This window comes from Pseudorasbora parva, chromosome 16, assembly GCF_024679245.1.
Source record: "Pseudorasbora parva isolate DD20220531a chromosome 16, ASM2467924v1, whole genome shotgun sequence".
NCBI lineage: Eukaryota > Metazoa > Chordata > Actinopteri > Cypriniformes > Gobionidae > Pseudorasbora > Pseudorasbora parva.
This window is the reverse complement of record NC_090187.1, coordinates 3,285,536-3,301,220: the sequence shown is the minus strand read 5'-3', so window position 1 is coordinate 3,301,220 and position 15,685 is coordinate 3,285,536. Positions and strand designations below refer to the sequence as shown.

The 15,685-nt window shown below is 37.7% G+C and overlaps 1 protein-coding gene across 5 annotated transcripts in view; it reads right to left on the bottom strand.

The window, feature by feature from the left end:
- Nucleotides 1-15,685, bottom strand: part of st3gal4 (ST3 beta-galactoside alpha-2,3-sialyltransferase 4) — a 70,187-nt gene that overhangs the window by 37,101 nt on the left and 17,401 nt on the right. For 4 of the 5 annotated variants that reach the window (XM_067419776.1, XM_067419775.1, XM_067419779.1 and 1 more), the window contains exons 2-4: nucleotides 8,228-8,299; nucleotides 778-850; nucleotides 537-626 (exon numbers count right to left, since the gene is read on the bottom strand). In XM_067419776.1, the coding sequence (XP_067275877.1) occupies nucleotides 537-626; nucleotides 778-850; nucleotides 8,228-8,249 (185 nt within the window). In that variant the 5' untranslated portion in view covers nucleotides 8,250-8,299. Of the gene's footprint in view, nucleotides 1-536; nucleotides 627-777; nucleotides 851-8,227; nucleotides 8,300-9,098; nucleotides 9,434-15,685 lie in introns of those variants that run through there. The other variant, XM_067419777.1, reaches the window with a different exon arrangement.

Below are 15,685 nucleotides of genomic sequence, written 5' to 3'. Positions count from 1 at the left end.
AAAATCTGTCATGACAACTATCGGAGTGTTTGGCAATGTTGATATGTTTGTCCTTGGTTGAACAGATCTACGGCGCTGCTGATGCTTGTATTGCTGCTACTGCCAATACATACACAACACACTGCTGTGAGCAAGTAAGACATGCTGCTGTATAATACAGCGTACCTATACCTGTAACAGATCTACAGGTGGAGCTGGGGAAGGTGGAGGGTTTCTGAAAGCTGCACTGCTAAGGCAAAGGCGACCCAAGTATTGGAAGGTTGAGCAGCGAGCTGATTGGCTACTGATACAGCAGCAACCAATCAGCTGTGCCCTATATATATAAGCAGGACGAGTTAAGGACACATCAGGCTGTGCCATTTTAAGTTTCATGACAGAACTTTGTATTTAACATTTTTCAAAATTATATGTCATCTTATTTTAAGAAAGTCCTATAGGTTTGGATGGACATGAGGGTCAGTATTTTTTTTTCTTTTTTTTTCAACCTCAGTAAACTACAGTTTCAAAGTTCTCAAGACAGTTTATAGGTCACATACTTATATTTAAGACTCTCCCACTTCCTCTGCAAGCGATAGTTGTGACATAGTGAGACAGTTGGCTCAGGGGACTTTCCGCCGCCTCCATAGCTTCAAGACAAGAAAGAAAGGCAGTTTAAGAAGTTAAAGCTAGCATACGCACACCGCATTCTTCCGCCTGAGAAGATAAAAAATATAAAAAATTGTACCAAAATAACAACCAATGGATTTGACACTATGTAAAGCATGTGACAATACTAACCTCTCAAAGTAGAACTGGGAGCAATAGTAACAGATGAAGAACAGCACAACCGGGAGGAGTCTAAAAAACCATGCTAGAAGAGAAAGAGAAAGAGAGACAGCTATTGAAGTTAAACACATAAGATTTGTTCAGGTCTTGTTCAGCCCTGCATTAAAAGCATGTGTATAGTACAGTAGTGACCAAAAGTGACAAGATTTATAAACCCAATAAAAAAGCTGGCACGATTTCAAGTGTATTTTATAAAGACACCAAATTAATGATGCATTAATGTAGTGCCGAACTGATTAAATAGCAGAAGATATTACTCCACCACCTGTGTTCTGTCATTAATAGTTCGGTATTGTTGAACTACCTTGAATCGAATTGTGGATTTGTGACGAAGTTAGCTGTTTTTTTTGCTGTCTTTTCAGTGCCACAAAAAAAAGAGCCGTTAAAGCCGTTTCTGGTTGTGAGGAAAAGATCACCTCGGTCAGCTTTACAAATAACCCAGCGTTACAGGTTTTTTTTTTTTTTTTTTTTTTTTTTCGATTGCTAACACACTAAAATGATATGCAAAGCACAATTATTTAAACTGGCACTCAAGGAGCAAAGATCTCATCCCAGACCTGCACAACTATAAGCACATTATCAGCCTCAAACTTTTAGCAAAACACTTACTCTACATTAGACTATCTAACATGATGTCACTTTGCCATTTCAAGGCACTGCTTTCCAAAATACCACCCTATAAAACCAATTAATCAAACACATCCGTCAGGTTTATAAAAAGGTGCTATACTGTAAACTCAACAAGCAGGGGGACGCACTAGAAAAAGGCAACAGGTGAGTTAACCTCACACTGAGACAGCATTAGTTCAAGTCACAAATGACTTCTTGATGGCTTCCGATTCTGGACGCTTATCAATATTGATTTTGGTTGATCTCAGTGCCGCTTTTGACACTATTGATCATTGTACCTTACTTTCTCGTCTTAAGTCTGTCTTTGGTGTATCTGACTCAGCTCTGAGCTGGTTTAAGTCTTATTTTTCAGATCGCACACATTCGTTGTGCTTGGTGGCTGCAGATCTGAGGTTGGTGTGGTAAAATATGGTGTACCTCAGGGTTCAATTTTAGGTCCTTTACTTTTTAGCCTTTATATTTTTCCTCTTGGCCAACTTTTGAGGTCTCTTGGTCTCGATTTCCATTTTTATGCTGATGACACCCAGATATACATTCACTCAAATTCTGATGTTACTTTGGCTGCTGCACATCTTTCTGACTGTATCACAGATATAAAGAATTGGATGTCTGCAAATGTTCTATGTCTAAATAGTGATAAGACAGAAGTGTTGCTTATTGGTTCGCCCTGCCAGTTACGCAGAGTGAAACCGGGAGCCTTGCAGGTGGATGGCTCTGCTATACAGTTCCAATCTAAATTAAAAAATCTGGGAGTAATTTTCGATTCTAATCTAACATTTGAACTTCATGTATGTAATACTGTTAAAGTTTCTTTCTTCCATCTCAGAAATATATCCAGATTACGGTCCATGCTGTCTTTTCCTGTAGCTGAAAAATGAATAAATACTCTGGTTTTCTCCAGAATTGATTACTGTAATGCCTTGTTAGCAGGTGCATCCAAATCTATTTTGCACAAGCTTCAACGGGTACAAAATTCTGCTGCACGTATTCTGACTAGGACAAGACATAGAGATCATATAAAACCTATTTTAGAGACCTTGCACTGGCTACCTGTGAAGTTTCGTGTTGATTTTAAGATCCTTATGCTGACATACAAGGCATTAAATGGACTTGCTCCTCAATATCTTTCTGAGCTTTTAACACCTTACATTCCGACACGTAATCTACGCTCGGCCGACGCTGGTCTTTTAGTTGTTCCGGTAACGCACCAAAAAAAATGGGTGATAGGTCGTTCTCTTCAGTTGCCCCTAAATTATGCAATTATCTGCCTGCCAACATTAGAAATGCACCATCCATTAATATGTTTAAATCCTTACTCAAAACGTATTATTTTAAGGAAGCATTTGGGTGAAAGGGGATTTCCTGTGGATGGTTAAGAGATGTATTTTATGAGTTTGCTATATGTCTTGGATTATTATTAAAAAAAAATATTATTATTATTATTATATTGTGTTTACCATCCCTGTTTTATCTGTCTTAATTTTACTAATGTGATGTGCTCTGAGAATTTACTTTTAAAAGCGCTATATAAAATATACTTATTATTATTATTATTAGGTCTTCAACAAAAATGAAAGGCAACGTCGAAGTAAGAGGAAGAGTGAGGATGACAGGGGAAGCCCGTGGAGGAAGAGGGGTAGGGGTTGGACAAAGAAGACGGGGACCAAATTTATCAGATGCGTTTCTCATGAGTAATACTGAGTACCCATGGGTTGACATTAAGAGAGGCCGGACAGAGAGTTCAGCCCAACCTCAGCAGAGATGAAAATGCATGAAGGAGTTGCATGATTTTACAATGTGGAGAGAAATAAATATTTTCATCAATATGCAGTACTGGTCTTGTGTACGGTTTGGTCCATCTACTCATACACATTACTCCAACAACATCTCTGAAAAAAATCTAACCCAGATTGTATTGTTAGAAAAAAGGGTTTAAGATTGAGAACAGCAGTGTGTAAAAGAATCAAACAGGAACTGATAAACCTTGTGTGTTGCATACGGTGTCAATTTTGGAGTTCTGCTACTTGTGTGTGTATGTGTGAATACTAGTATGTAGCGTTTTGAAAAAAATGAGCCTTGTTTTTAAAATTAGCAATTGTTAAAAAAAACTGTGATGAAACAGTGGATGCAGTTTGTATTTGCAGAGTTCTGCATGTGTGTGTGTGTGTTAGTTCCCGGTCATGAGTATGGAAGTAAAACTGTGCCACTGGATTTTGAATTCTAATTTTTAGCACTGAATTTTTTTACATCGAATTTTTAACACTGAATTTTATTTTGCATCTAAATCAGACTTTGAATTTTAAAAGCCATCGAATTTCTAGCACTGTTTTTTTTGCCTATGACATTTTTTCAATGTTTTAAAAAAATTCAGTGTAAAAAGAAATTCAAAGTCTCAAAAGATTCAGTGTAAAAAAATTCAACGTCTCAAAATATTCAGTGTAAAAAAAATTAATGTCTCAAAAGATTCAGTGTAAAATAATTCAACGTCTCAAAAAATTCAGTGTAAAAATATTCAGAGTCAACATCCGGGTAACCAAGGAGAAGCAATCGATCCCTGTATCAAATCATCCAACATCCAGCCAATCATTTACGCTCCATTGGTCATGTGACGCTGAAACAGGAAGGCGGGGAACAGGGCCGTTTCTAGCCTTTCTGGCACCCTAGGCGAGATTCATGTTGCACCCCCCCCCCTTTTTTTTTTTTTAAACTTCAACTTATTAAGTAAATATGACTTCCTTATTTCATGGGCATATTGTACATACATTAATCGAATAATGTAGCTAGGTTTATTATCTCTGAGATCACAGATGTTGGGGGGTTCGGGGGCATGCTCCCCCGAGAAAAATTTGATTTCTATGATCTACATATGTGTATTTTAAGATGTTCTGAAGGCCAAAAAATTAGATAACAATAGCTTGAAAACCATGTCACTCGGCGCCGCTGCGGATTGAAGAACACAGTGACACAAAGACTAAAAGACGGGACGAAGCAGTAGCCGAAGCCTTGCGCCAGTTTCATGTTTTAAAGGTTAATCACATATTTTTTTAGGGGGAAATCTGAATCTTTTGAGACGTTGCATTTTTTTTACACTGAATTTTTTGAGACGTAGAATTTCTTTTTACACTGAATTTTTTTAAAACATTGAAAAAATGTCATAGGCAAAAAAAAACAGAGCTAGAAATTCGATGGCTTTTAAAATTCAAAGTCTGATTTAGATGCAAAATAAAATTCAGTGTTAAAAATTCGATGTAACAAAATTCAGTGCTAAAAATTAGAATTCAAAATCCAGTGGCACAGTTTTACTTCCATACATGAGTGGAAACCGCAGGCGGTGAGTGAAGCTGCATCAAATGTGTGTTTTGTAAGTGCATATAATGTGAACAACACCAATGTATAGTGAATCCAGGGATAATGCCGCCTGTGTGTGTATGCTTGAGACTCTTTAGCTCCGCCCACTGCACTCCTCCACAAGCTCGGCTGTTGTACGAAAGAATTGGTTCAGTGTATCTGTCTTTTATAAATATGATAAAGACACTTCTGAGATATGAAGGATGCTCCCCCCTTTTACAGTTTTGTTTTACAATCGCTATGACAATTTTTTCAATACTTTTAACAATTTTCCTAAACTCTTAACGCACCAACACACCTAGAACACGCAATTGTCAAAACAGTTAATTTCATGCTCAAAATCACACATTGCCAACTAAACTCCAACACAAATTTTCAAAATACAATAATACACTAACAAAATACACTACTGTACTCTTCCAACAGGAACATTCAGTCAATCGTAGCACAATGTCCTAAAAACTCTAACACCAGATGGATTTACACAAATTCTATACACATACCTCTCCCTCATGCAGGCATTTTTCTTACTTTTTTTCCACACACAAGATCAGCCCAAATGAGCCCTCTTGACTTTAGCCTATAGAACATGCTGTTATCTGTTCTGACAATAAGTGTTAAAACACTGGTAAATGGTTGAGCTTGTGTGTGAAAGAAGTTCAAGCATTTTAAATTGGTGCTAACTATATGCATTTTGTGTCAAAGCAACAATAAATGTGTTAATTGTATAGCTTACACATACAGATGTTGTGCTAACTGCATGAATAGTTTAGGAAATGTGTTAAAAGTATTGAAAGAATTGTCAAAGATTGTAAAAAAACTGATAATAATCACAAATCATGCAATCATGCCTCCTGACACCTCAACATCACCTGAAAGAAAGTACTGTGAAATATCTGCAGGCCAGTTGTTATTGAAACAGAAACCCAACATAAGGGGTGTGGTTACCCAATGGTTGCCCAATGTGTAAGTTTATAAACCGTTATACGCTTAGACACAGTTCCAACGTCGCAAACTTGTGTGTTTGGAACGACAGCTCGACCTGTGGTTAGAAGCCGAGTTTCTTATTTGTATGACATCATAAATCATTATCTCGAGCAACATAAGCAAGCTGACATTCAGTACAATCTAAATCTTCTCTTTTAAATACATACAAATGTCACTTACATCTTTTAATTTGTTAAGAGGTTTAAAGTGGGGCGTTTTTTTTAAGAGTGTATGTGTGCTGTAGACTATGATTGAATCTGGAAATAAAGCAAATTACAGAAAAATTATGCTGTGTTCCAGCCAACCAGTAACTCGTGTTTTTTCGACCTTCTACCTGTGAAAGTGCACTGGAATTGCATTACAATATATTCAGGTTCTGAAATATTTGGTCCCAATGGGCATGAATTTATAATACATCAATATTCATGATGAGACCATGTCGTGGCCATGCCGTGGGCGGGGCGACCAACACAGGCGAGTGAACAGAAATAAGAGTGAGCGCCTCAGATTGCGTTTTTTTATGGATAATTATTTTATTGTTTCAAACGTTGAACAAAGTTAAGCTTAAAAAACTCCTATGACTTCTGCACACATAAAGTAAAGGCATATTTCACCAAATTTCTCCCAGATTAATTGTTGTGGAAATTCTATGATAGTACAAATATTAATGACTGAATTAATATAAGCCTGCTAGCCTGGCTTCGCCTTCCTGCTTATTTCTGTTTAATATTCATTTTCCTTCAGTACACCGTCTGGGATTGCGGTATATTCTCTGTTTGTTTGTTTTTTTGTCTCTGTTCTGATCAAATTTTAATCGGTCAAATGCTCAAGGGAAAGTTGATTTCTCAATTCATCACCCCTTTAAACTTCAACAGAGTACCGCCTTCGAGGAAGTTAGCGCTTGTCAAAGGAGAGGGGCCAGACTCTCTGTACTAATGAAATGTATGAGAGTCTGGTGAGAGTCTGGCTGCAACATAGACATTTTTCAAAGGTTAGCCCTTTACCGTGTCTCTATGACTTGTGTTTCATTCAACGCACTAAAAATGAATGTATCGCGATTCCATAATGATAAGGATAAGAGGCACGAATGTCAAGAAGTCCAGGTGGTGTACACATGTCTTTTATGTGGGCTCAAGCTACCTTTATAGAGAAAAAAGGATCTTTTTGGTCTTTCAAGAGGGCATTTGAGAAGTCATGAAATGGTAACATGTCCAAAACCAGGGCCCATGGACTAGATGTTAGTTTAACTTGGTTGGACCTTTTTGAGGATGTGTGGCAGTTCTCCAGCTGCGGAGCCTCCACATAAGGATCCCTCTCAGTCTGAGAACGCAGACATGTTGGATATCGTTGACGATAAACCATGAGACACAAGCCAATTAAAAGCGCAACTACAACGCAATTTAGCCTCTCGTTTTTGAAGATGCAGGCTGTACTTCATGTGTCAGATATAGCTGCGACATTTAGTAGAACATTTGTGTCTGAGCCATTTTCTTTGTCGAGACCTCTGCTGAGAGTAATGAGGCATTACAGAGACATTGCTATACTGTGAGGGAAGCTGCTCTTGATGAAATTGTTAGTGTTGTTATGGACAGAAATATTTTTGTCAGTGCAACTGCTAAAAGGAGCAGAATTATCCTGAAATTAGCAACGACAAACATTTATTTTATTAACCTTTATACAACTTTACTTGACAGAATTCAAGAATTACATTCTTCACAATCCAGTCAGAACACAAGTCATTCAGATGGTTTGTACTTTCAAAAAGAAAAAAACTTGTCAGCATTAGAGGAGTTTAAATTGCCACTGCTGATTTACATCGACGAGAATGCAAATCCACTGGGTACTTCGAGGAAAATACACAAACTCTGTTCAGTGTACTGGGTATTTGCTGATCTACCTGGCAAACACCGATCAGCTTTGCATGTGATACAGCTGGCAGTGCTGTGTAAAGTTCCTGGTGTCCAAAAATATAGCTATGAAACTGTGCCTGGCCCAAATGCAAATGGGGCAAAAATTCCTTTTTAGTTTAGAAACATTTCGAGTCCCCCCTTTCTAGCCTCACAGTGGTTTGGTCCACAACGCATCTCACCTATGCGTATATTACTTACAACATTTTTCAGTGGTCCAGTAAGTGGTCTGTTAAGGCTGTTTTATTCCCTTTAAATCTCAGATGAAGTTATATATTTGTTTTATATAGACAATGCTGAGTTATTAATAAATGAGCTATGACAAAAAAAAAAGTGATAACTCACAATTATTATTTGTGTCCCCTTCAAAAATTGCCCTTGAGAAATTGTATTTATTTTTAAGTTTTCTTGCTGTGAAAAATATATAAAATATGTATATTCCATATAGTCTATCAGTTAATATGAGTACATAAAAATGATGTATAACACCCCTACCCCGGTAGTCATTATGTGTGTTTGCATGTACTTACTTTTTACTGCTTTTAAGGTCATCTTCACTCACGCCTTTGCCCTCTGATTTCTGAACGGTCCATACTGCTCTCCTGATGAAACACAAAACCACACGCTGTAGAAACTATACTGTCTCAATCTCTCTTCCCCACAACCTGAATGTAAGAAAGTCAAGTTTCTGCAGAAAACAAAAGTTTCCTCGTAAGCGTCTCTTTCTGTCTGTGGAGACATTTCACTTCCTCACTCTTGATATGTCTGATGCTTCCACCCTAAAGAGTGTGTTTGTGTGTTGGAGGTGGAGTGGAGGAGAGCTTGAAGAAAAGATTAATGTAGCAGATACTTGTGTGATGCTGGGAGTGTTTGCCCCGCCGTGTAGATCGAGCAGGGGACTCTGGATTAAATCCGATTATAGAGTCATTGATGTCATGCAGCTATAGGAGAGATGAGCGATTCACACACACATGCACATGCATGCATGACAAAATACACACCCATGGTCGGTTTTCTGTTTCCTTTCTGTTAGGTATAAAGGTCTAGAGGTCACTTAACCAAACAGACTCATTGCCATTGCCTTTTCTTTATGTTCTCCAATTTTCAAGGAAGTATTAACATGTTAGGTATAATGATGGCATGTATCACTTTTCAGTGATTTTGCTGAATTTCAACAGAAAATGAACGACTCAGTGGGGTTGGAATAATCCCATTAGGTCTTCTTTAGATTTAGGTCTTCCCATTAGGTCTTCTTTTTTTTTTTTCATAAAGTTATCGAAGAATTACAATAGCCATAAAATATAACTTATGACATACTTAATAAAGTGTCTATTATATCTAGTGAGTCATAGTTAAAGATAATCAGAAATGAAGACTGTTGGCTGTATGTTATACCCTTACCGATAATGACCATGGTTTTACTACTTCAAAAAAGGTTTTTGTTTGTTTTGAAGTAGAATTGTGGAATATGTCTATCAGTGAAGGCCCGTCTCTGCAGAAGAAGATAAACACCATTTCATCTTCACAACTTTGGCCCCGCCCACTGGAACGAGGAGAGAAGAGTGATACAGAATCACTGGACTGAACATAACATGACCTTCCAAAGGATCCTAACGCTAGGAATCTGCTTGTTTATTCTCAACAATGTGAATGTCTCAGCTGAGCATTATTTATGTGTATTCGCTACATTTCACTGTGGATTCTTTGGGAAATCAGTCACAATTTAGGCGCAGACTTGCAAACAGTCTTTTTTTACAACATCAGGCCACCAAATCATTTCATTATTCATTTTTTTTACGCTATTTAAAACACGCAGCGTATTCATTCAGCTTCATTTACTTTCCTTGCTCTCCCTCCGTCTCTCTGTCACTCACGAGTCACTATCTGTCTCTCACACTCTCTCACACACACACACACACACAGTGTAAAAGGAGTGTGACATTAGACTGTATGTCAAAGGTTTGCCGACTCTCATGCTTTTGGTACGAGACACACGCTTTCAGGCTGTCTCAGGGTGTTTTCACACCTGAAAGTCCGCACCAAGGTCCGAACCAAAGTTTGTGTTTGGACATTTGGTTCTTTTTGGTTTGCTTTGACATTGCAGTTATGTCAGCGCACCAAAGAACTTTACATGACGCACTGGCGTCCTGTCGTCATCATCTATGTGGGCTGCATCTTAACATTGATTGGTTTGTTAGCTGACGTGCGTCTGACGTCAGTGTGTTGTCAATTCAGCGGCTTACTTTGACAAGAATGAATGAACAGACGCATATCGTTGGCAATACTGTTAATATTATGGCATTACTATCTGCAGCACCAACTATACTCGAGGCAAATTCACAGAATGAACGTCCTCGTTGTGCAAACATTTTATCGGCGCCGACAGGAAAGGAGGAGCTAGAAGATAGGCTTTTTAGCCAAACAATGTGTTTTATTTTATAGTTATGTTAAATATTATAATGTTATTTTTAAATTTCATCTAGGCTATATTGATTATGAAACGTGCACAGATGTGCAATATATGTCAAAGACATCGAGTCAGAAATAATTTTGACCACTTCATTAAGATTTGTTTTGTAGAAAGCTTTGTATTTTGTATCTTAATTTTAATAAATGTTTCATCATTTGCCTGAATTTAATAAATAAGCTTAAATAAATAATATAGCAGACATCCCGTGACAGAGTGATCATTTGCGTTGCACATGAACTGGAGCGGTCTCATAAATAAACCGAAACTCAGCATATAACGTTACTTGTCTCACAGACATTAGAAATTATATATATATATATATATATATATATATATATATATATATATATATATATATATATATATATATATATATATATATATATATGTATATATATATATATATATATTCACATATTCACAAGCAGAGCACGCCGTTCACGCAAGCTGACATGACTACACAAGCGGTTCTGTTTAAAATGCTGCGCGCTCCATCACTGCATGTGCTGTGAGTTTAATCTGTGTTTTTTCACTAATCCTACACCAGAACTTCCTGTAAATGGTCTGAAAGTCCAAACTATACAGAAAATGCTTTCACACAAGAAACGAACCGAACCTTTGTTCTGTTTGGTCCGGACCGAGACTACCTCTTTTCGTCGGACCAAATTTCGTCTGTTTGGTCCTGACCATGGTCCGAGGGAGGTTTCACACCTATAATTTTGGTTCGTACCAAACTGAAAAGTCCGAAAATCCGGACCAAACAAGGTAGGTGTGAAAGCACCCTCAGGCTCTCACTCTGCCCAAGTAAATCGCACGCAAAATTGCCAAACCAGCTTTTGATATGAAACAAAGTCTAAGCTTTTAAAAAAAATAAGCTTTAATACGAAATTCAAAAAACAAATAGTGTTTTTGTGCACTTAATGTGGCATAACAGTAAAAGCCATTCAAAAACAGAGTTGCGACATGCGTTCATATCCCGGCGGCGCGCAGTCACGTGGATCACAGACCTCTCAATGCATGTGAATGTCTTTAGCGGATACACAACAGCTTCACTATAGCTACACGTATGTGCATTTTTGTTACATAGTACAACATGCGATAAACGCCAATTTTGAAAAAATCGAGTTACCGCCAAAACAAGCTCCCCATTGACTCTCTATTTAAAAAGTTCGATAATCAGTTTTTTACAAAAGGCGATATCCGCCGTGTTTCGCTGCCCTGTTTCTTCTTTTTTCTCAAACAGTGACAAACGCCAGTCCTGTTTTTCCGCAAAGCCCTACAGTTCCATTCGACCAATCACCGCGCACCATTCCATGACGCAAACTGTCATGGCGGTACCCTGTCAGACGCCGGTAAACACTCGCCTCAGACTTTTAAGTTTTTATATAGGCTACTAAAATGAATAACTTTGATGATATTGAGGAGCCAGTGGTCGTGTCGTCTGTGGGAAAGAAGCGGAAGCCGTCAAAAGACAACCACGAAAGGGAAGTCAGAAAGAGAGTCAGAAACTCAGGCGCTGGGAAAATACCGGTGATTGCTTGCTCTCACAGTGAATCAAAAAACGTTTGTCATGCCGACAAACTCACAGCTGACGATCTTGTAAAAGACTTTATGTAATAAAGAATGTAAAAGCCATCCAGCTCGACAAACAATTTAGTTATCATAGTATGAGTCCAATGCTATTAGCCAGGGTGTGGTCAGGATGCATCAGCAACCTTTACTCTCACCACAATACGCTACCTAGAAAACAGTTTTTAAAGCTATTAGCAGAGCTAAAAAGCATTCATCGAAATCATCTCTTATACAATCAATACAATGGTTAAGTGAAATACAAAAAAAGCACACTGAAACTATCATATCATATGTTCGCATTTTAGCCAACTAAATCTCAATGCGATGCTTCATTCTGGTTCTGGTATGCAGTTATTCATGGAAAAAAAGGACAAAAATATCAAAGTTTTGCCACGTGACAGGCACTTCTGGAGTTTGTTTCAACTGCTTGGCACCACAATGTCAGCATGATCATTGTGCGTTTAGTATACAATATTAATTTGTCACTCGGTAACAATTTAGTTTAGGGTCCTTTTCGCACTATTACCTAATTGCTTATTAGCATGCATATTACACATTACATTACATTTTAATGCCTCATTTTGCATGACCATATTCTACATCCCTTACTCACCCAATACCTAAATTTAACAACTACCTTACTATCGATTAATAAGCAGTAATTAGGAGTTTATTGAGGTCAAAAATTGTAGTTAATAGTTAGTTAATAGTGAGAACTGAGACTCATCAACCTTATTGTTACCTCAAAAACGTTTAGAGCTAAAATCCAGTTCTGAACAAAAGAAAAGCTAAATAAAGCATATGTTTATTTTTCCTATGCGATCCCAATTGGACGGCATGGCCTTTGCAACAACTATCCTGCAATAGTAAATCCCTTATAACAATATTTAAAGGCTGGAAGACGGATTATTACTTCTGATTTTCCATTAAATTCCTGAATTTTCTAATTCAGCCTCTCTCCCTCGATGCTGTAGTGTAGTACTATTGCATAAGATCTAGATTGCTACAAATCTAAACCTGTGCCGGTGCTGCACTGAGAGTCTTCTTCTGCAATTCATTCTCCATTCTCCCAGTTTATTAGCCTAGAAATCTAGACGCACCCTAGCGGCAGCAAATCTAATCTGCCCTCGAGTGTCGTCTAGTAACTCTCAATACCCATCTGAGCTGTAAACGCCAAACTCTTGACGAGCCAATCACATCGTGTATAGAGTCGGTGGGCGGGGCCATAATGACGACGGCCGAGTTGCGTTTGCGTGCTCCTAGTAAACACAGAAACTGGCGAACGGCGGCGGTCTCTCGAATCAGCTCTGACCGCGACTCTGGAAGACTTGGAGTTAAGCTTTTCTCTGAGAAAAGAACAAAGAACGGCACTGAAGTCATTCTTAAGAAGGGAAGATGTGTTCTGAGTTTTGCCGACCGGACACAGCGAATGTTTAATCTGTCAGCTAGCTCTGCTTCACCTTCGTTGCTCTGGTTGGTTGTAGCGCTATCCTATCGCGGGCAGAGGGAGTTTGAAAGACAGCCGTTTATCCGCCCCTCGGATTGAGCCGTCAATGGTGAGTTTCCAGACCAAACATCTTGATGTGGGTCTGGCTTGTCAGGCTACCAGTTTATAAAAAGATTTAATGATTTCAACCACTGATCTTTAACACATACTGTACTGTCCACAGGTCTGAGAACATATTGAAAATATGTGAAGAAGAATCTAGTTTAATGCTGGAAATATACAGAAAGGTTTAAGATTAAAAAATAAATAAATAAAACAAAGTCGACCGATATAAGATTTTACCATATCGGCCATTTTGGCTGTCGGCCATTTTGAATGATGCGCTAAAATGTATTTTAAAATGTATTTAAATGTATTTCTGTATTTTATGAACGCATGAATGAATTGTTACGAAACTTGGTATGGGTCATCACCACAATGCCCTGAAGTAGCCTGAGAAGTTTCAAAACAGCACCACCTAGTGGGGATTTTTTTTCTTCAGACTTTGGGTGTGAGGGAACAATTTTGATGGGAGTAACTTTTTTGGTGTTCTGAATCCTTGTCGAGTCCAACGATACCAGACTTGCCAGGTTTCGGCATATGGCAGCGCATATTGCGCAGCGTTGTAATTTAGCGCTTAAAAAACATTTGCTGATATCTTTGAAACCGCTAGTCCGATTGAGACTAAACCAGCGCCAGAAGTTCGGAAACATAGGTTGATAGCTATACGCTAATGCCCAAATCTCAAAATATTGATAGTAAGGGGTAGTAAAAGCCAATCAAAGTCAGGTGTCAGGTCATTTTTTACGTGTTTTTTCATATAAATGTCTATAACTCCAAAACAAAATGAGATATTTTCACCAAACTTGACACATATATATGGGCTCAGTATGAGGACACATAAAATAATTGGTGGGATTGTGCCTCTTGGTGGCGCTATAATAAAACAAAACATGAAATTCCCATTGACTTTAATGCAGTATTATGGTTTAAAATGCTAATGCTATAATTTACGAATGCATTAGTGTATCGTCACAAAACTCAGTATGTGTCTTCAGCTCTATGTCCCGTAGGTACTCAAAATGTTTCGGGGTAGCACCAACTTGTGGTCAAAAGTTGTAGTAAAATGTACAGAAATGCAAATAACTTTTGATTAAATTAGCTTATTGTAATGAAACTGGTCATAATACATTCAATCGCTCATGCCGAGAACATGGATACCAATTTTGCAAAACTATCTTTCCTCCATCTTGTTATTTGTTAAAAACCTAGGCCTACTTTTTCAAACACCTCCAAGACCGTTTGTCCGATTTTCACTAAAATTTAACCGTATCATCTTCACACCATGCCGACAAATAGTTATGGATTTCGTGTTGATAGACAAAAAAAAAATTTCATATACCACAGCAACAGAGTTGAGCCATGATGCAAAAATGACTCTTGAGGCTGTATCTCTGCAATGCTTTGACATATTGAAGCCAAACTTTGCATGTGTCATTGTCTCCTCAATCTGACTATACCACATCAGTTTCGTAACAGTGCCACCTATTGGTCGAAAGTGATAAACCATTAAACCATTATTTACTGTATTTAAAATTGTACTGCTATTTTGCCTAAAATCAACCTAATAGGTCCTTAATGGCTCATTGTTGCAGTTGGTTTGAGACTTCCAGCCATGCTGGCATGTCTTGTCTTCTTCTTTGCACTTGGCCCCGATAATGGCTGCTTGCAGCTATATCTTTTATTTGATTTTACCTTATTTGCATTGACTTAATTTGGTTTAAAAAGCACCTTTAGCATCTTTGTTTTCTTTGTTTTTTCGCTGCACTAAACATTGATTTAACATTATGGAACAATGTATTTATATACTTTTTTAAATTATTTAATTTAATTTAACTGGTAAAGACTTTTTTCCTTTACACTGAATTTAAAAACAAATGCTGATTTAAGCAAATTATTTGTTTGGATTGCTGAATGTGCGTTGATTGTGTTGTTTGGATTGCAGAACATGCAGTTGTTAAAGTTCATGTACATTTTTACATAGCTTCAACCTAATTTTATTTCCCATTAATTTCAGATTGCAAACTTGTTTTCATTGGCCAAAAGCCAATTTGGCCTATTAAATACCAAATAAACATCTTGTTCATGTATACTTTCTTTCTTTATTGTTTGTTGCTTAAAATAAAATGAAATCGGAAATCAGTATCGGAATCGGCCAGTTTGCTTGAATAAAATCGGTATCAGAATTGGCCATGTAAAATCATGATCGGTGCATCCCTACTTATTATTCCTAATATCCTTAAAAAATTAGAAAGTAATTTATGACAGAACTGGTGGATGAACCGTCCATTTAAGTTACTTCAACAGGCCCATTCTAAACCAATTAAATCTATCTTTTCAGGCCTGCTGGTTCAAATTATACTCAACACATACTCATCCGCTGAATGCTAAATGGCCTGT